The 21826-nt window shown below is 38.3% G+C and overlaps 1 protein-coding gene across 3 annotated transcripts in view; it reads right to left on the reverse strand.

Annotated features, from left to right (window-relative positions):
* The window catches only part of vps13b (vacuolar protein sorting 13 homolog B), a 302372-nt gene extending 281710 nt beyond the window's left edge, over positions 1-20662 (reverse strand). For 2 of the 3 annotated variants that reach the window (XM_085422124.1, XM_085422126.1), the window contains exons 1-3: positions 20527-20662; positions 19420-19578; positions 18130-18273 (exon numbers count right to left, since the gene is read on the reverse strand). In XM_085422124.1, coding sequence (XP_085278250.1) covers positions 18130-18273; positions 19420-19566 — 291 coding nt within the window. In that variant the 5' untranslated portion in view covers positions 19567-19578; positions 20527-20662. The other variant, XM_085422125.1, reaches the window with a different exon arrangement.
* Between the last annotated feature and the right edge of the window lie 1164 nt (positions 20663-21826).

Genomic DNA, 21826 nt, shown 5'->3' on the forward strand with positions numbered 1-21826 from the left:
GACAAAAGGGCCTCTACAAGAGCTCTGTAGTTATAAGTTATCAGTTATAACCACATTAAAGTAAAGTAATAATATAACATATAGTAGTTGTGATCCTAGATTGTGCAAACTAGTTCTTGTTTAAATTAGATATGGAATATGTGAATTTTCATGCATAAAACATGTTTCTTAGATTGAAATTAGAGTAACAATATTGAATATATTTGTTTATATATAATGGCTTAAGTTACAATTATAATGCCTTTGTCCACGACTACACCAGGGTCCACTTAGGTCCAAGCAACATAAATTTTGTTATCAGACAGTGGAAAAGAGGATCTTTGCGGCCTTTGACTGTGCTAACTTCCAAGGACAATTTATATTACAGTGTATCTGGTTACTGAGAGTAATGAAATGAATATAAACTGAGAATCTGCTCTCCTGCATCACTGGCGGTGGCAGTGATAAGAAGAAAGTTTACCATGCACCACTATTTCTTACACTAAACCTTCTGAATAGCCTTCTGAATAACCTTCCTCCCACCATTTAACAACCATCCCTGTGGCCTCTACAAATAAACTCTGGTCCTTGAATGAGAAAGATGAAGGTCTCTAGTCCATGACAGCACATGTCATCCACACTGGAGACACCGGTGGCCTGTCAAGCCCAGGAACATAAGTGCAAAATGTGTGTATGTATGTATTAATGTGTATATAGGAAAATGAAATGATCACCCCCCCATTTAGAGATGAGCTTGGTGATAAACAGAATGACCCAAGATTCAAGCTAAGGAGCTTATTTATTGTTGTAGCTCGTAGAGAGCCTCGGGCTTGTGGGTGTTCTGTACAAATAAAACAGCAGAGACATGAGGACCAACAGTGGAGGGGTCAGAAATAGTGGTTTTAGACTACTGACAGCCAAGGACTTATGCTGCATTCCATCTGCCTCAGAAGTCAGATGTCAGAGCTGGGAGTGACGTCACTGTTGTTTGTGTTCCAACAGCAAAGTCAAAAAGCAAGGAAAACAGGATTTGTTTTGGTCCATAGCAAGCTAGTTGCTAGTGGTGCATAAATAATGCACCACTAGCAATACTAATATTGCTTGGCTTATTTTTATTTCTTTTTTTGCTTAAAAACAGCACATTTTATTAAAGCTACTGAAGGGGCAACAATAAGGTTGAGTTTGTAAATTTAATAAATGTGACTTTTTAAGGGATTGAGGGATTTGCTAAGTCACAGTTTAAGATTGGAAATAATAATAAGATTCTATGGGTGGAAATCTGTCAGATCTGTCACTGTATCCACATGATAAACGTGTGTGCATCTTGGAATATATCGAGCCCTGTTGTAAAGACGAATTTAACCATAAATGATCAATTTGGAGAATAGGGGGGAAAAACTTATCAGAGCACAAAAATGCTATGACTACAGCAGCTAATGTTGAACTCCTAACAGCTACTATGTATAATAGCAAATACCTCATATTCAAACTCATGGTAGACATAAGCCTGCAGCAGTGGATGGGATGAAGAAATGGGGAAAAAAAATTAGATACAGTGTCAAAGAAACAATATATTAGAGGCAAAACTGAGAAGTTAGTGAAAAGGTGGAGAGATTACTGAGTTAAAACTCAGTGTGGCGTTGATTAGAGGTTACTGCAGCACTGTAACCTTTGCACAATCAGCCTGGGTGGTAGGTTAGTCAGATAATTTGGACAAGAAAAGGGAGATCACATGTGTTTAGCATTAAAGCGTCTCAGGAGTCACCCCTTATCCTGACACATGTAAGCACTGAAGGTGTCAAAACCAAATATATTTGGCTACTCCACACACACACTTTATTTATAAATACTGAACCGATCCAGTTTAAACTGACAGACAGCCTTTGCAGGCAGGTCGCGTGTTGCAAATTTTAATACATTCATGCAGCTTACATATGTAACAGACAATCCCTGGTTCTAACACTATTTAATGACAGTGAACCCTTTCGTTGTAGTTGAGTAATGATGATTTGGTTTTAAACATACTTTGCATTATCTGAGTTGCAGACACACTGACAGAAGTATCCCCCAGTGCAGTAAACACTCAATGCTCAAAAGAGATGAGAGAGGCTCTGGTAGAAATATTTACATGTTACTTCACTAAGGCCCTATCCAATAGAGCTCCACTGTGCAATCAGTTTTTTCCTCATCAGAGAGTGGTGGGAATTGGTAAACAGAGAGGGAGAAATAATAAATACTTCATCAAGGTTACAACGAATAAAGATCTGTGAATAATAAGGTGTAAATTTGCTGGTCATTACTCATTTCTTTTGTAGATTTGTCATCACTTTGAAAAGTTGCACCTATAATATTTAAACATGCTACAATAGAAAAGGGATTGTTATTTTATTAAGAAGGTTTAAGATACACACTCCAATTCTTAGTTTACATCACAATACCCTGCTTGAGCACATTAGAGTAAGAAACAGTCTCCTTCCCCCTTTAGTCTCATATCTATACCTAAAGGAATGCATAGCCCAGCAAGCCAAGAGTACATCGAGTTCAACAATTTGAACTGCCACTATGAAGAACAAGACTGCCAAATTTGGAAGTAGCGCAATTAAGCGCTCAATGTCACCATGGGCAGTGAGCAATTCTCCAGAGGTGAAAAATGCCTTTTCAGAAGGAAGCCCTGGGACAAATGAAGCCTGCCCTCAGCTGCTGCCAAGTAAATCGATCTCTCCAATTCCACAGCAGGGCACAGCACAGGCAGGGAGCCTAAGAAGGATGGAGAAAAGGAGAAGGAAAGATAGACACGAGGACCGGAAAAAGTAGGGCTGCTTCCCCTGCAGGCATGTCACCTCAGCTGTTAACCAAATATGATGGTAGTTAAAAAGGAAAAGAGAGACATGAAACCAATTGATAAGCGAGAGAAAAAACAGTGGAAAAAAAAGAGAGACAGCAAAACCAAGAAAAGCTGAGGGACGTCTAGAGTGAAAGAGACTTGATGATAATGAGACCAGAACAAAGGGACAGAAACATGAAGCTGGTGGTGTGACTGACAGGTGAGGGGGACCCCCTACTCAGAGGGTAAGTGGGCACCCATAGAGGGTTAGGGCACAGGAAGGCCAGACGTGACCCCTGTCCTCCTGTAATCGTCTGACTCAGTCAGGGAGCAGGAGGCGGTGTGCTGAGTCTGTCTGGAGGGTCAACCCATATGAGCTGCTCAGCGCATTAGCTGAATACCACCACCACCTCCAGCTATTAGGAACAGCACCTCTGTAGATAAGAAACTCACAAGTTCCTTGTACAAATAATCTGGCTATAACTCACAGACACTAGAAACCAGTAACATCATATCTGCTAGTGACAATGACATATATGTAAACTAGTAAAGCTTCAAAAAATACAAATATGTCTTAAAATACTCATTATACTCCCGCAAATACCTACTTATAAAGTATTTGCGGGAGCAGAATAACACCCTTGCTACAGTTTCTTGTGATTTGAGGCTTCCTCTGACCTGGACTGGCTGAAAAGTAGGCAAATTACCAGAGTTTTTGTTGCCCATTCTTAATAAATATTAGACAAAAAAAACAAGCACTATATTTTTTCTTTTCAGAAATTGCTAAGTATTTTCCAATTTCAGTTTAACACAAGGAAAAAAAAAATTGGCAAGGACCAGCAGCCGACTACCTCGCTTCTCTGCAACCGCCTGATCTTTGAAACCAAAACATTTTTAAAACTGGTCAATTTCACACAGTTTCAGCACATTAATGGGAGCATGCAGACCATTGCTAGATAAACACACTCTGTTTTTGTTGTTTTTCCTCTGCAGGTTGCTGGTGAACTCATGCTGACATCAAAGCAGCAGGCCTGGATACTGGAGGCACGGCAGGGGAGGGCGAACGCCTACAGAGTGAGAAAATAAATGAAGGAAACCCAATAGGCTCCTTATCTCACACAGAACCCCTTCTCCTGTAAATCACTCACGTACTCATATAAACACAGACACACACAGAACCTCTGCCCGACATGTTAAGGCCTAGCATTCACACCTCCAAGTAACCAGTGAATCATATGATACTCAAAGGATATAATGAGAATGTGGGACATTCCAGGCTGTTTTTCCAGAACAATAGTGAAAAAAAAACACTACTAAAGAGATACACATACTCTTTTGTCCTAAAAATGTGCTTCTGTTTTTTTTAGTGCTCCTAGGTCTCATCTCCCCCCTCTCTCACCATCATAAGGCCTTCTTTGCTATCACAGTATTCATTTCACTTTTGTTCATGTTTCATCTTCTTTACCTATATCTGACATTGTCTCCATCCTTCCACTTCTTCTAGAGCTTCTCATCCCATCTATAATTAGCTAGTCTGAAGCTTGTTTTAACAGTGTTGACCCTGGTTCTCATAAGAATGGTTTCCAGCTGGCACAGAGAGAAATAAAAACATGAAAAGGGGCTCACTGTTTTAAACATAATGTCACAGTTTGGGATGGTTCCAGTAATGTCAAATGGTATGCAGCCACTTCTTTTACACTTAAGCTGTTTGAACCATTGATGACAACCCCACCGGAATTTTTGCTGAAAAGAACAGAGAACATCACAGTTGACTCAGATTACCTTTTCTTTAACGTCTCTTGGCTTCGAACGCATCCATCAGCTCGGCTAAAAATTAGCTGCTAATGGCTTTTTAATGAAACGGTAACAAATGAAGAAAGCTATTTTACCATGATTAAAGACAGAGGGTTCATTTTCTCCTCAAACAGAAGAGAACTACAGAAGCTGGAGTAGTGAGGACAGAATTTCACACAGTCTCCATCACAAATAACTGTTGGGTATTAATATTATAATTATGCTACGTATTTTATACACAGACATCATAGGCATATTTAAAGAGAAATATGTGCATAAAAAACACAAATGTACACGCACACACAATATAAAATACTATACAGACCAATACTTAAGGACTAGAGCCATGCAGCTGGAATCCATAGAAGATTGGGGGGATTAGAGCCTGAAAGTAACCCAGATGAATATCACATTGTGTGACATTCTGAATAATTATCTCAATGAAAGTAGCATATCACAAAAATGTGGTCTATTCCCCCCCTCTCTGTTTCAGTAACTGAATCCACTACACAAAAACAAACCTCCATTTACTGTGGATTAACTGCACAAATTAAATATTACAGTCTCTACACAATGTTCTGTAGCCAATAAGATGAAATTTCCTGCACCAATAAAGCACAAGGCAGAATAAGATCTGACAATTAAACTTTTTCAGCAGTCTGAAAATGCACAACTTACCAAGTTTGCTGTTACTATAACCACTACAGAGAAAAACATACTCGTGGGAATTTCTGGATTATTAAAGTGTGAGGGGAGCTGTGATAGGTCTGTAATACCTGAAGTGTTACTAGGCACATTCCATCCCAGCAAAACTGCTACAAAGCAAACACCTTCTTTCCTTCAGAAGCTCCAAAATATAAAGTATTCATTAAGGAGGGGGAGCAAAGACATAGAAAAGATTCCCAAGCATGTGCCAAAAGAAGAATGCATAATTACAAAAGAATTTGACTCTGAAGGGGGAGGAATCACAACGACACCGGTGATGTCATGTTGGAGGTCTCTGCCAAGAGTGCCTCTGCTCTACCCAAGTCAAACTGTCTATGTTTATTATCTGCCTCCAACATACTTACAATAACAAAGACAAACGGGGATCCCAGTTACAGAGCAGACCCATAGGGAGCTACAAGAGGTCTTCTGACTTCTGAGTATTTAATTTGTTCAGGCATTGTCCTTGTGCTGTTCTCACCAGACAGATCACCTCTGGCTGCAGTTTCAGTATAGCTCTTTAACCAAGTTCCAGTAAACATACAACAAGATAAACTTAAAGTGTAAATGGTAAAAATTAAAATGTAAAAGGCAAAGGCCAAAAGTTAAGTGCCCTCCTCAAACATTTGACATTTAGGTGATTTTGGCTCTACTCTTGTTCTGTTGCACTTTCAGGTAATAGTTCAAAGCCCAGTGCATTTTATTTGTCTTAAGTAAAACCAGCAGAAACCAATCTTGTGTTTACGGTACAGTAGCCGATGTTGTTCCAGTTTAACTGTCCATAATTCTACATTAATCTAATAAATCTCAAAGCCCTGTGTATTCATGCAGAAAACTGGATTCTTTGTTACAAAATCGCTTTTTGCAGTCATTTCTCCACAATAGTAAGCAGGTCTGCAAAAGTAATAGGGGTGCTGAGGTCAGTCCTCTTTTATCCTCACAAACAATGTTTAGCACATTTTTTTATTTAAACAAAAGACTCTGAGTCTGAGTAACTCCAATTCTGAGACTTGATTAACATCCAGGAACAAGGAATTCAAACAGGCTTGAACTAATATAGGTGCCATGATGGAATTTGGAGCCTGGATAAATAATTACAACAAACCACTGCACTTTCCATTGAAGCCCATTCAAATTCTTTATGCTCCTACTAGTGACCTCAACTTCAGTGTTCACAAGTAACAAGTGTTAGGGAAAAGAAGAAAACATGAAAGGAAATAGAAGAATACAGAAAGTCAACCGAAGCAAAGAGTGAGAGAATCAAAGATTAAAGAGCCAGAAGCCATGTCAAAAAAAGAAGAAAAACAGGACTGTGACAACAGTAAAGTGGAGGCAGGAATATCAAAAGAGAAAGACACATCGAGGGAGAATCGGAAAGAGGGAGAAATTGTTCCTGATTTAGATCTGAGAGGCTCTGGTCCTTCAGATGTCTCCATCAGCTAACCACAAGCCCAGGCTGAGCATGTGAGGCATTCTGCTTACGCTGGCACAGCTACCCCCTAATGCTAATAACTGCAATGTGTTAGCTACAATAAAACACTCCACACAGATCCCTGACATACGCACTCACACACAGGCATGTGCAAAAAAACCCAAAAAAAACCCAACACATCTTAGACAAGTCAATTACGACACACACGGGGAATTCCCAAACACAGGAATAGCTCTAACTCAGAATAATCAGCAGTGCCCAGTTATTTTCCAATTATTTATTATGTAATTACTGCCAATCACATCTTTTTTACTTCACAATTATTAGTCTATAAGATCCTGATATACATTTCTTTATATATCTTATTTATCTTTATATCAGCATTTTGGAAAATTGCTGCTAACTAGTGGTCAAGACCTGATTTTAACACCAACTGTCAAATCATAACCATGCAATCTCTGAGCCTTCCGATTTTTTCATACACAAATAAAAGTTCATTATACAAAACATAAGCACACCTTAAACAATGTAAGCACCAGTCTCCAAGAACAACGCAAGCAGCGGCTCAGGCTACTCTGACAACTTAATTGCACATGTGAGGTGCAGCTGGAAGGCACAAACTATAGAGGCCTAAGTGTTCTTGGAGAGCATCAATGTTCTGAAACCAGAAAGATAGAATAAATCAAACAGAGCAAAATGGGAGAGGACTTTCCGTCAATGTTGAGAAATACCAAAGCCTTACTGCAGGAGGTTTAGGCACGCAAGCGGAATGCAGCCGGCATTATGTTTGCATAGCTTTTATACACTGGGGTCCAAAAGCAACTGAGGTGGTGTCAGCATTCATCACATTGGTTGAGAGATGGAAAACTGTCAGCCTTACATAAAAAACAAATCATTTCAATTGCATCAGTGAAACATGTTGGAATCCTAAGCTAGTCCTTATCCATAGATCTCAGGTCTCCTACTGTTTTCCGTAGCAAAGTAAAGTACAGGTCCTGGCCCTGGCCAAAAAACGTTCACCTGTTTTGTGAGATATATTTAAAAAAAAAAAGCTAAATTGAAAAATTCTATAATAAGAATAATAGAGGATCTACATTTTTAATAGATTATTCTGAGATTGGTTTTAAACTGTACAGTTCTGAAAGAGTTTTATTTTCTGTAAGGGTTAGGTTAAATAAAGCTGAAACCTCAAAGCACTCTGTACATTAAGAAAAAGTAAGCAACTATCACAGCTCATCAATTTATTGTAGATTTTTATTTTCAAACCTTGCTTTAAACTTTAAACTACTTTACTTCATACTGCGTACTGTCTCTGTAAGGTTACATGTTAACCACCTCACATCACAATATTGGTGCAAGATATGTTTTGTCAGGAAATTATAACCAAGTATCACAGTTTTATCTATATCTGCAACATACACCATGGAAAGTGTAATGCTGGGTCATTATTCATGCTGCATTTCTCTTCTCTTGCCCACACATGATAGGGGGCTGAACTTGCCAAGGTAGAGGCTAGCTATACAGAAAGAATTCACTTAGTAAAAAACTGAACACATGATTAGAAAAGGTTTTCTACTAAATAGGTTGCATATGTGATTTTAGTGGTTAAAATGCCATGTCATTAATGGGATCATCATTTGAATATTGAGTAAGGGTCTACTAAACTGAGCATGCACTCATCCTGAAACAGAGCACAGTTTGTGCAATATAGAAGTACACACAAACACGAGGGTTACTGCTTTTAGTAACTTTTTCTCCCTGAAAGTGAAAAAATACCCATCTTAGTAGATTGCATAAAGACAAAAAGACACACAACAAAAAAATAATGATCTAAAGATCTAAATGAAAGGGTACATTTCTTCTCTAAATTGCAATCACGTCTTACAGTCCTTTCTACATTTTAAGGCTTATAAAGCAAACACCGTTCCAAAGTGCAATACAATATCATCCTAGAGTTTTTCTAAGAGGACAGGACTAATGGAGTGAACATTAGTCTTAATTGCATGGTAATCATTTCCCAAACTACAATATCAGTGGGAGCACGCAGCAAATAACAAGCTGCATTGAGGGATTGCTCTAGCCCGGATGGCCTGAGAGCAGGGATTAAACTGTAGAGTAGCAGCATCCTGGCCAGTGTGTATTGATCACCACTTGATTCACTGGAATCACAAAGCCACTGGCTTTAATGTTTCCCCCCAACTGCTTTCCTGTGTCTGAGGTTTGTCTGTGGAGCAGAAGTAACCTCATCCCACCAGGAACACAGACCTCAAAGACAAAGCTATGGGTAATTCAGCTTTGGCTGACTCACAAGCAATGGTGGCAGAGGGTAAGGTCTCTTTTTCTGGAATGACACACTTCTGCACTGCCATCTACAGATGCTTTGAATCACTTTGGAATGCTGAACAGAGATCAGTGCAATGGGTCACTCTCCATTAGAGACTAGAGAAAGGGGACAGACTAGTAGTGAGACAGTGTATGATTACTAACACATATTTAGCTCACCATTAAATACAGACCTACTGACAACAAAATTTCAGCAAATGTAAACATTAAAGCTGCACGTGAAACAAACCGTTCACCAGCTGTTGGCCTGCCAACATGCAGAATACAAAAAAAACCCACTCAACTCTGAACAAGTAGTTCTACTTATTGTCAACAGACCCAGTGTCTCCTGCAGTATTTCAAATTTTTAGTACAAATCATCAATACTTCATTGTTAAATCTATCTTCAACTACAAGAGAAAAATCAATAAACACAAGTTTGCAGAAAGCGGATTTATTGTATGTAAGTTTTCAGGCAGAGCTCACATAACAGCCTAACGATTTGTCTTGATTGCCATTACTGTACTGTCATATATACTGTCATTTTGAATGACAAAACAAACAGAGATTCTTTTTAACTAATCCCAAGCACATGCACTTGGCTATTCTTCTGTCCTTCAGTAGTTCTCCTTTTCTCTCATCAGAATGCATGCTGCAGCTTCCAACCTGCCTAAGGAGTCAACAGTGTGCCAACATTACTCCATCTTTTTATTATTTACAGTCATGGATGGGTTTTGTTACTGCTATAGGGGGTTAGATTCAAGGAAAATAGATTCTCCAAAGCTCTGTGTTTTTGTCCTCTGTCTCCTCAGTCCTGAAGACAAGGCCCCACTGAGCTGATGATCAGATGGATTTACGGTGCAATCTCTGAAAGCCATTTGCTCCTGCTAGCAGAGAATCAAAGGCAAGATTTCCGGATGGCATTGGAACAGAGATTACTCAGTTTGTGCTATCTGATTGCAAACTTCCACAAGCTGTTTCCTTTTACTTCTTTCAACTTTTCCTTTGCATCTTCTGACTTGTGAAATTTAAGTTCAATGACCACATACTCACTAGGTTTCATTCTGTCAGAGACCATGCAGTATGTACACTTAAGGAAAAACTACATTGGATCAAATGTTTTAAGTTTTATTTATGAATTCAATATAATCAGTAGATCCTTTAAGTGGTGTAAGTTGTGATGTGAAGGGGGTATGGATCAAACTTGATCCAGCACATCCCCCAATTCCCTGTCAGTAGGTTGCAGTTTGGAAATTCTTTGTTCACAGCTGATGGCAAGCAATTCACAAGCCTTGTCATTTCAGATATGATCTGACACAGTCATCACTGAGTCAGTCACAAGTTTGGTCGTGCTCAAAGTTGATCAATTTTTATTTTATTTTTTATTTTTTATCTGTTTTTACCCCTTCCCATTTCTCCAGCACCGTACACAATGGCTACATAAAGCTCCTCTGTACTAATCAACCAACCATTATCACACCTTGTTACAAGATAGCAGTATTTTCTTCTTCTGTGAGTGGTCATAATGTTTTTATTAATCACTTTATAGGAAGTTCACAGTCTATCCACCCAAAAAGTAAAGTACGGGGTGGACCATTTATATGGATACACCGTAATAAAATGGGAATGGTTGGCGATATTAAAGTCCTGTTTGTGGCACATTAGTATATGTGAGGGGGCAAACTCCTCAAGATGGGTGGTGACCATGGTGGCCATTTAGAAGTTGGCCATCTTGGATACAACTTTTGTCTTTTCAATAGGAAGAGGGCCATGTGACACATCAAACGTATTGGTAATTTCACAAGGAAAACAATGGTGTGCTTGGTTTCAACGTAACTTTATTCTTTCATGAGTTATTTACAAGTTTCTCTTTGTTCACAGCCATCGACATGTCGAAGAGGTTAACATGTGAGGAGCGGATCGAAATTGTGTTGATATCTGGTGAACGCAGTAACCGGGTCATTGCAGCAGATTTCAATGCAAGACACCCTACGAGACCACCCATCTCCCATGCCACAGTTAGCAAACTGCTTGCTAAGTTTCGTGAAACTGGTTCAGTGTTGGATTTGCCAAAATGTGGACGCAAGAAAACTGTCACCAATGAAGAAACATCAGTGGCTGTCCTAGCTTCATTCAGCAAGAGCCCACAGCGTAGCACTCGCCGCATGTCACTGGAGAGTGGCATTAGTCAAACATCCCTTGGGCGGATATTAGCTACTCACAAATGGCACCCTTACAAACTCCAGCTACTGCAGCATCTCAACGAGGATAACCCAGATTGGCGCACAGAATTTGCAGAATGGACAAAACAAAAACTGGAACAGGATCCTCGGTTCACGCAGAAGATTTTGTTCAGTGATGAGGCAAACGTTTATGTGAATGGTGAAGTTAACAAACAAAACCACCGCTATTGGTCTGACACTAACCCACATTGGATGGATCCCTCCAAGACTGTTGGAACAACAAAAGTGATGGTTTGGTGTGGTATATGGGGTACAACGATAGTTGGAAACCTCAATGCCACTGGATATTTGAAATTGCTACATGATGATGTGTTTCCCTCTTTATGCACTGAAGTTGGCATGTTCCCTGAGTTTTTCCAGCAAGATGGTGCACCACCACATTATGGGTGCCAGGTCCGAGCATTCCTAGATGAACAGTTTCCTGGAAAGTGGATTGGTCGTCGTGGGCCAGTTGAATGGCCCCCAAGGTCTCCCGATCTGACCCCCTTAGACTTTTTTGGGAGAAGAGGGTTGCATTGACAATCCAACACAATGGGCAGCACATTGAACACATTTTATAAGTGGTCAGAAACTTGTAAATAAGAATAAAGTTACGTTGAAACCAAGCACACCATTGTTTTTCTTGTGAAATTACCAATAAGTTTGATGTGTCACATGGCCCTCTTCCTATTGAAAAAACAAAAGATGTATCCATGATGGCCGACTTCTAAATGGCCACCATGGTCACCACCCATCTAGTTAAGTAAATAGTTTTTAAAGGTAAAATGTGGAGGGAAAATCAAAAGTAGTTAAAAATGGTCAATTATACCCTGGACCCCAGAGGGTTAAACTTTTTTTTTTAAAGTAACGCAATAGTTACTTTTCAAGTAATTAATTACTTTTAGAATATTGTAACTCAGTTATTAACTCAGTTACTTTTTGAATTAGTACCTGTAACTATAATTAATTACTTTTTCAAAGTAACTTGCCCAACACTGTCCATGACAAACTTGTACTTTGCATTTACATGAAAACCGAGAAGGAAACAGTTCATTAAATACTCCATTTGCATTTTGATAAATGCTACCTAGCCTAATATTAAATAAAATACAGTGTAAGGTCTGTTATTTTCAACATCCAGATGAATATTAAAATCACCCATTAGATTTATTTTAATGCTGAACTGAGTATTAAATCAGATAAAAATCCTAAAGGTGTTGATTCATTGACACTATTGTATTCACTCTACTCTAACCATTTAACCATCTAACTATTTAATTGTTTTGCTCCTTTGATACAGTTATATTTTTCTGTCTTTATGATTTTCATAATTAAAATGTTTCTTGCTGGTTGGCTGCAATGTCATGGAACAATGGATGTGGATGAAGTGCAAGGTGGTGCTGGAAGCCGTGGAGAAGCCAAGGCAAATCAAGATAAAGATGCAGGTTTTCTTCAAGCACCTGATCCAGTGCTCTCTGATGGAGACTTAAAAATAAATAAATGGTAAATGGCCTGTATTTATATAGCGCTTTACTAGTCTCTAAGGACCCCAAAGCGCTTTACATATCCAGTCATCCACCCATTCACACACTGGTGATGGCAGCTACATTGTAGCCACAGCCACCCTGGGACGCACTGACAGAGGCGAGGCTGCCGGACACTGGCGCCACCGGGCCCTCAGACCACCACCAGTAGGCAATAGGTGAAGTGTCTTGCCCAAGGACACAACGACCAAGACTGTCCAAGCCGGGGCTCGAACCGGCAACCTTCCGATTACAAGGCGAACTCCCAACTCTTGAGCCACGATCGCCCCACTTGATGCTTCTCCTTAATAGAGGAAAGTCCTGTTCATATCAGATGCTAAATTTGTTGGCTGGCTGGATGTCCTGAGACCGTAGAATGGAATTATGATATTTTCTTCTTAGTTTGTTTGCTTTCAAATCGTGGTCCAGGGCTCCATTCACTAGGGAGTGGAGCTCATCTGAGCCTATGGTTTGGCACTCAGTATGCTCCATGGATCTCAACCCCAGGATTGGGCTGGTCCTGGCTGTGCCACAGCAGAATTAAGGCTACAAAAAGAAGTTTTGTAGACTATACATCCCAAATTTTCTACTTAAGAGTTTTCTGCATTCAACCCCTGGGTGGCAAGACCACACACACGGAAAGCAAAACTCCTCTACAGGTCACACCACTTTAAAACATATTTTCACACTCAAAGATCAGGTATCACATCTATGCCTGTCTCTTAAATATTCAAAACTCAAAGTAGCATGCCTTAGATATCAGATTTAGATTATGAAATACCAACTTGGGGATTTAAGAAGTCTTTAAAGAGGGGTTTCCTTATTCACATGTATTACCCATTATTTAGGAGAAAAGAGGTTTGGTTGTGAAAACCCTAAAAATAGTTTGGAAGGAATTTAACAGAAAAAAGGGCCTAGTATGCCAAACCAACAAGTCTCAGAGGCACCTCCCCAAATCATCTTGAGGCAATGCATCAATCAGAACCTCCACATCAGTGGCAAATGCACTCAGCGGCCATAAAACTCCCAGATCAAGCAGTGAGCTCAGCCAAAACCAGAAAGGCTCTCCTCAGTAAACCCAAGCCCTTATCTTTGTCTCATAAAAAATAAAGAGTGTCTGAGAATATTATGATCCACTGTAACTGCTGTCCAGCCAGTTCCTCTCTGTCTTTGCTGATCACACCTCATCTTTAACATCTGGAGCAGTTTACCAAATTGTCAAGAAGAAAATTCTATTTATAATTTTCCAACATTAAGTCAATGTTAAAAATATTACTTAAAAATATACAAACAAAAACAAAAAGTGCACATTAAATGATACCTCCTACTGAACTTGTGGTTTATCAAAAGTAAAATGAACTAAATGCTCTCCATCAGACAAAACCCATTCCAATCCACCATATAAGAGCTGAAGTCCTTAGATTGACAACACTACCTAATGACAAGCACAGAGAAAATGCCCTGGAACAGTAATCCACTATTAGTTCCTTCTACTCTATTTCTTTTAAACAAACATGACATAAGACACTAATCTGTCCCTATCCACACTGTATATAGAGGGATAGATACTATGATCACTGTATTCCACTTTGCACCTCTTGACATTTTTACATTAGTTTTAATCTGGAATGGGCTACCATCAATCAGTTCACTCATATAAACTAACTCATTAGGCCACACTAAGTGGATCTTTGTTCAAGAACAAAGAAAGTAAAACTGACTTTCAAAAATACCCCTTTATACCCAAAACAATATCTTGTCACATCTTTTGAGCTTTTTGGTATAAACCACGGTTTAGTGTAATTTCACTTGAAAAAGTCCGCTCTAATAATTCAACTCATACCAAGTACAACCATTTCAACTTTTGCACTTAAACTGAAATTTAAAAAAAAAAACTGAGATAAGTAGAACTCGCTAAAATTAATGTAAACTAAACAAAGATGGTAATAATCTAAAAATAAAGACACGTACTAAAGAAAGGAAGTGGATTTCTATGCAAACTTCAAGATGTGATTGCAGTGAACAATAACATTTATATATAGAACTAAATGCATTGTGTTTGTAAACGACCTCTAGTTTGTAAAATGAATGTCAAAAACAAGTTGACAACATTTTTTCTATTACCATACTTTCTGCTCTACAAGTCCTCATTACAGCTTATTTTAAGCAATTACACTGTCAGCAGGAGCTGTAATCTCCAACTGCTGCTAAACGCCAAAATTTCCACATTTTCTGGAAACTATAATTGTGAGCTGCTCTTAGTGCTTTGCAGATGGGTCCTATTGAGCAATCTGAACATCCCTAATATTACCCAGTTCCTCTCAAGGGGAAACACGAACATTAAAAAGGTCCAAATAATTCCGGTCAAATTACACCGGCCTTAATGAACTTCAAAAGATGTGCGGATGTTTTTACAGGCCGGGACTCAGGCTTTAACAGTAATTATGAAAACAAACCATATTAATGATATCATTTATCATTTCCACACTTTGGCCGCATGAGGCCCACCATAATGTTTCTGTCTCTACTGGACTACAGTTAAAATATTATAATTTCCATACACAGATCTACTTTATTCATTTCTTTTCAAAAATCCTGTGGACCATCACCCAAATTACATAAGAGTTTCAGTGAGAATGGTTATGGCCTATGTCAAAGTCCCTGCAAGCCTGCTACAACCTAGCCAAGGTCTAAGATGTGAATTAACATGAGATCTAGAGTATTTGCTAAAGGATTAAACACGTATTTCTGTGAGACCAGTGTTGCTGTCAGTCTACTGATGTTTAAGTTGTAATAAAGATAAAACAAAGGAAAGTACAATAATAACAACAACAACAACAACAACAACAACTACTACTATTATTATTTTTAAGCAATATAAATGTAAAACATGAAAAGGAAGCTGGCTTCATTTTCTTGGCTTAAGAACACAGTAGTCAGCCTCCTGCCTCCCGCCAGTATAGGAGAAAACTGCAGTGGCTCATTTAAATTCCACATACTAGAAGGATTTCTGCTGTAAGTCTGGCTTTACTCCAAATTATGTCTCTTGGGTGTACATACCACTGAATAATTTGTCCAAATGTCATTTGCAATTCCCCAAAAATCTTTTCTTCACTGGAAGCTTTTAGAAAACATCTGTAACAAATACTTGTTTTGAGACCATAAGCATTACACCAGTACCGGTACTGGTACATGACCTTAAGCTGTGTACGAAGCATAAAGACAAAGTTTAAATTTCCACTGAACTAGAAACCTGATCGCATGAGCAGTAGCCACCTGCATACTATGATATTTACCATTAGTTCTAGGCAGCTCAAGCTCATGTGTTACAAATCTTTTTGCCGCAGTCTATATAATTAGCTGTAATTGACTTCCCTTGAAATGTGTTTCTTCTGGGACATCTGGCCTTGAAACTTCAACCTTCCCATAAAGGGCCGCACTGAGCTACACTTTCGATTTTTAAAGCTGCATGGGTGGCAAATTTAGAGCCAGACTTTGCTGTAAAAATAAATTTCAAAAATACCTCTCATAAAACATTCTTTAAAAAATTTAAATATTTGTAACTAAACCAAACAAAGCAATAGAAAAATATTCCCCTTAAGATAATTCTCCTTAGATTTATATCCACAATGATGTAGGACAGAGCTTCAAGTCACACTTCCTTTCTTACAGATTTTATATTATATTGACTACAAGGACAAAACCAAGCAGTTACAAAGGCTATTATTGTGCAATCAATCTGACAGAGATGCAAAAGATTATCAGCTTTTTCTGAATGTGATTCCAAGTCTTCTAAGTGTCACGAGAAATTGTTTGAAAACAAAAACAGGACATGCTAAAAATGGAGGCAGCCAAGTAGTAAATAGCACTGGTCAAGTTAAAGAAAGTTGCCTCTTAATTTTGAGTTCCTTGAATTCTTCAGGTCAGTGGTCAATGAACCATCTCTCTCTTTTTTAAGAAAAATCATACTGAGTGAGATAGCTGTGCTTGTGTCAGGGAAAAATCATGAAACAAAATTCCTCGAAGCAATTACTAGTCGATACTTTATGATGGAATTAGGGATGCACTGATCTGGACTGTACTGGCCAATATTTGCCTTGCTTACTGCCATTGAAATACCAGCAGATAGGCTGATATTCAGCAATGGCAGTTACTGATTCCTATGTGTTGTATCCCATCAAAACTTTATTAAATTGTATGACTGAATGTGTAATAGTGTGATAAACAGCAGAAATGTATTCGCTTATTTAAAACGATAACTTCTTTGCTTTCCTGGCATCGACTATCCCAAAGCCTCACACATCGGTGCATCCCTAATTGTGGTAGTTTGGATGAAAATACACCTGCAGGCCCAAGATTGTGAAGTGTGTTGTTTCAACTAAAACCAATAAAAGTTTTATATATGTATAAAAATTTATTGACGTACAAAAAAAACTTACATTACTTATTGACTCACTTTATGAAGCAATATAAACAGCGATGACTAAATCACTTTTGTGTTACATGTTTATGTGTTTCCACAAAGATGCTAACAATCCAGCAGAAATCCAGCTCACCTCTACTTTATTTAACCAGTGAACAAAATTAAGATCTGGCTGCTTAGTCTGGTTGCACATACATTGAGCTTGAGACCCACTCTGGGCTTTGGGATCTTTAGTAATACTTATCATACTTTCAGTAAAGGAATATGCTGAGTTGTCCTGCTATGAATAAGCTGTTTCCTAACAATCTCAAGCACGACCAAACAATGGGTTATTTCTCCAAATTCATGGATTATTTCATCATTTTCTTGGTTTATATTGCAATGGCACACAATGGCACCACTCCCAAGCTGGCAACACAGTAAAGAGTGTTGCCAATTTATTCCCCAAAAGCATTTTACATCATTGTTTTGAATAGCAAACATATTTTGCGTCAGTGAGGCATCAGTTTGTTTGCTTCTGGTTTCTTGGTTTGCTTTTTTTTTTCAATGCATTTTTCATTAGAGTAAATAAACATGAGTAAGAAAAGGAAAAACGCAACTGCTGCTTAGCTGTGTCAAATTAACATTCGATTTTACACAAAGTCAGAATTAAAGAAGATGGCTTTAATTGTACAGCAGAGTAAAGCCTGCTGCACTAAAAATGTCAGCATGTTTTTAAACAAAGGCCATTACGAAATTTCTTGGAAACACATGGAGAAAGGGAATGGGAAAGCTTAACTTTGGCATGAGGAGGACTCTTACATAAATAACAGGAAGATCTGGCTAGCCCTGTTTTGGCTGTGTATAGAATCAAGAATAACATCTTTCTCATACCAAAAAAAGAAAATGAAAAGAAAAAAACTAACCTGGGCACCATCCCTTAGCTTCAGGATGCACTCCATGGTGTTGATGGTGATAACTACAGGCTCTGAGCCCAGCTTGGTCCAAGGTACATGGATACGTAGCTCATGGATATGACCACTCATGAATGTAAAAGGCAGTTTCAACTCCTGTGGATATAAAAGGAGTTACAAGAAAGAAAGGAAAAAAACAACAGCCAGCTAGAAATAAACAACACTAGAATAATATGGATAAAGGTGCCAATACGAGGTAGAGGCTTCGAGAACATTTTGAATCTTCATCCATCCATTTTTCAAACAGCACTTTGAAGCTAATATTTGTAGACGAGTAGATAGTAAAAACAATAGCTACAGATTACATACTGGTCACGCTTCTAACAATATAAGTCAGATATTTTCAGAGGCAGGCAAATCACTGTTCTGCATCTTGAACTACTCTGTGTGAGAATGAGTCCCATGAAACCAGACTGCCTACACACAGGCTTCACATGCTTTCTGTGCAAGTCTGAGCCAAAAAATTAATAGCCAAACATTTTTCTGAGGGAAAAGCTGTCATGGATTTACAGTATGTCTGCTTTATAACCCCCACAATGTTTCACCAAATATTATATTAAGATGATCTCAGATTGCACATTTGAGAGGAGGTACTGTCCAAATGAAATGGAATAAAATAAATGCAAAGGTAGGACAATTTCCAAAGTTTTGACACAGCATTACAGACAAATCTCAATCCTAACACAATTCCCACTGTCGGATAGCTTGAAGCTGCTTCCAATAAGAACTTTCATCACAATCTCTTTGGGTTACGCAGTGTTTTGGTCTGCTCTTCAGCAGCAGTCAGAACCCACTCAAAAGAAAAGAAAATCCTTTTAACTGGTGGCAGATTGATCTAATCCAGACATGACATGAGTAAAAGAGAACACTGTCAAAATAACACTGCAGAGCAAAATATCAAAGTAAATCTGGTAAAATTCTTCTGAAATGACAGCAAGAAGATGCTGTTAGTGCCTGACTAAACAGCACTGTAGCGTTTTCTTTCACTCTAGTCAAGGCAATACAATGGAGAATAGCTGCAGACATAATATGGCAACTTTTTTGTAGGGTGTATGTGCCTGCATAACCAAGGTTTATAAACGAAACTCTACAATTTGTTTATAGTAAGTAAAATACAAAACTACATTCTGAATATATATGTAGGAAGTGGGCATTTATATTTTAAATATTCCCATCATTTTAACCTCACGTCAGTTTTATAAAGAAAGGTTCAAAGCAAAAGCTAGATTTAACTTTTAGTACCTGCTCCAGTACATCCAACTTCAAGTCCAGCTTGCTCAGCACCACATCACCGCCCCACAGAGAGAGCTGCAGGTCAGATGGCTTCAGATTCTTGATGTACTTGTTTACATAGCTCATCAGGAGCGGTGTGACATAAGACTCCAACATCTTGTCCTTGTTCTGTGTACACAATGAACAAAACAAAAAAACATGGTAATATCATTTGACTGTGTTAACATCCTTTTGCCATTATATATCTCGGTCACTAAACTAATGGTGCTCGTTCTAAACTAATTACAAAGAATATGTATTTCTTAAGAGTGTTATTTTGATGTCATAGCCTAAAAGCACAGCTCTAATTAATAATTGTCATTGCTAAAGCAGAAGTAGTGTGCATGTTAGCTAAGTGGAATATGTCATAAAAATATATATAATAATATCATATTTATTATATGTATAAAGCCATAATTTAAGATATTGGCTATGCTTGAACATTTCTTTTTATGACAGGTCCAAACACAACATTATAACCTCTTATCCAACTTGCAAACTGTGGAAGTACTGGCCGTTTCACACAAACCTCAAGCTGTTTTTTGTTACAGTTCAACAAACTGATGTCAGAATGAACTGGCACTCCTAATGGCATAAATACCATATTGGCATCCAATAACTAATCCAACTGTGTGTAATTTATAGAAAGGTTGTACAGGTTTTGGTTAATAAACTTAATTAGATGTAAAGACAGTTCTAATTACGCTGACTTCTCATCAACGCAAATTTTAACCTTAAATGAAATTCACCGGAATGTCTAGCTTCCTTGCTAAAGTGCCTTCATTCCACATAACGGGGAAGCCCAGGAGCAATTATGTACTGCATTTGCAAATTAATTCCAATGTAACTAAAAATAACTTCAACAGCGACGCTATGTCGTATCTTATAGTAATACATTTAACTTACTGTGGAGCACTTAGCCAGGGAGGCTAGCTCTTTCCTCCTGTCATTTAAGTGATACACAACAGCAGCGAAGCAAAGAAGCTAGGCTAAGTGATTAGAAGAAGTCGCTATAACTTCGTTTCAGCTGGCTAAACTGGCTAGCCACAAGTCAAATAGAGAAAAGACTCTATTTACCTGACTCCCACTTGTATCCTGTTGGTTTTTGTTTAATTCTACGTTTAATAAAAGATGTTCATCCCGTTATCTAACGTTAGCCATAACGCCGAACTGCAAGAGTCGAAACGTCATCGGTAAACACCAACGCGGCTTCCGTATGCTTGGTGTTGCGTTTTTCAGTGGGAAATTTGCGTTTCAAAGGTAGATTTACATACACAACGTATAAACATAAGTAACTCAAGAGAAATTTCATTTGTGATTTGATCAGTTAACAGGCATTATCTTCTTCGGTTACAGCAACTCCGGATGTTTCCATACCGTCAGGTTTTGATATAACAAATACCTTTGTTCCTATTAAAACGAACGAGTGTCTACAAATCCGGACTCTCTAACAAGTACAGGAAGGGATCTCTTCGCATAATAATCGTCATCGCTTAAGCACGCCCCTACCCTTTTTATGGCAGCGGAAGCTCACCTTTGCCGAAAGAGCGATCGCGTGAACCTCACAGTGCTCAGCATAGTGAATGTGTATTCTTGATTATAATTTTCTATAATTTTTATTTTTTTTGTTATAATGTAACAAAATGTTCTTATTTACCATCTTAGTCCATAAGAGTTTCAATTTCAACCTTCTGGGACCTGTCATTGCAGAAGTCAATGAAAGTGAATAGTGGAGACGATAAGAAAATTAGGTTTGTATTTCACACAGGGAAACTGTGCGGATTTTAAGCATCTCATCATTTATCTCAACTCTAAATATATCTCAACTGCCAGAGTAACACAGGCCTATATCTGGAGGTTAGGTGAAATTTACCAACGCAGACACACTGTGACATGATAAATATCTTACATACTGGAATTTAAAATGAAGAAGAATATACTGAGGGCAACGAAAATATTCTAAAATGTAAACCATTTCTGTCTTTCACGGATCTCGGTTTTTTTTAGGGTCACTGGTTATTTTTCAGACATGAAACGTAATAATGTCAACGGACAACTGTATGAATTGCATAAAAGAACGGGTTAGACTCAACCTTTATCGCACTGTCACTTGAACACCTTTGCTGAGAAATGATCTTGCTAATTTGTGCGTCCAAGGAGTTCGTTGACAGATAAAATATTTCTTTTATAATTTTTTTTAGTCGTAATGTTGAGTTATGTTGCTCCAGTGGTTAAGTAAGCAATCTTGTCATATTTAAAGTGAACAGCAGTCATAACATACAAGAAAAAAAATGCAAATTATAGCAGTTTTATAGCTTAATAAACAACAAAAATCCAACTTCACCCTGCCGTCAGTATGTTTCACGTCTTCATGTTT

This window comes from Rhamphochromis longiceps, linkage group LG11 (assembly GCF_057381845.1).
Source record: "Rhamphochromis longiceps isolate RC_006_pf linkage group LG11, R_longiceps_female_GT1.1, whole genome shotgun sequence".
In the NCBI taxonomy this organism is placed as follows: Eukaryota; Metazoa; Chordata; class Actinopteri; order Cichliformes; family Cichlidae; genus Rhamphochromis; species Rhamphochromis longiceps.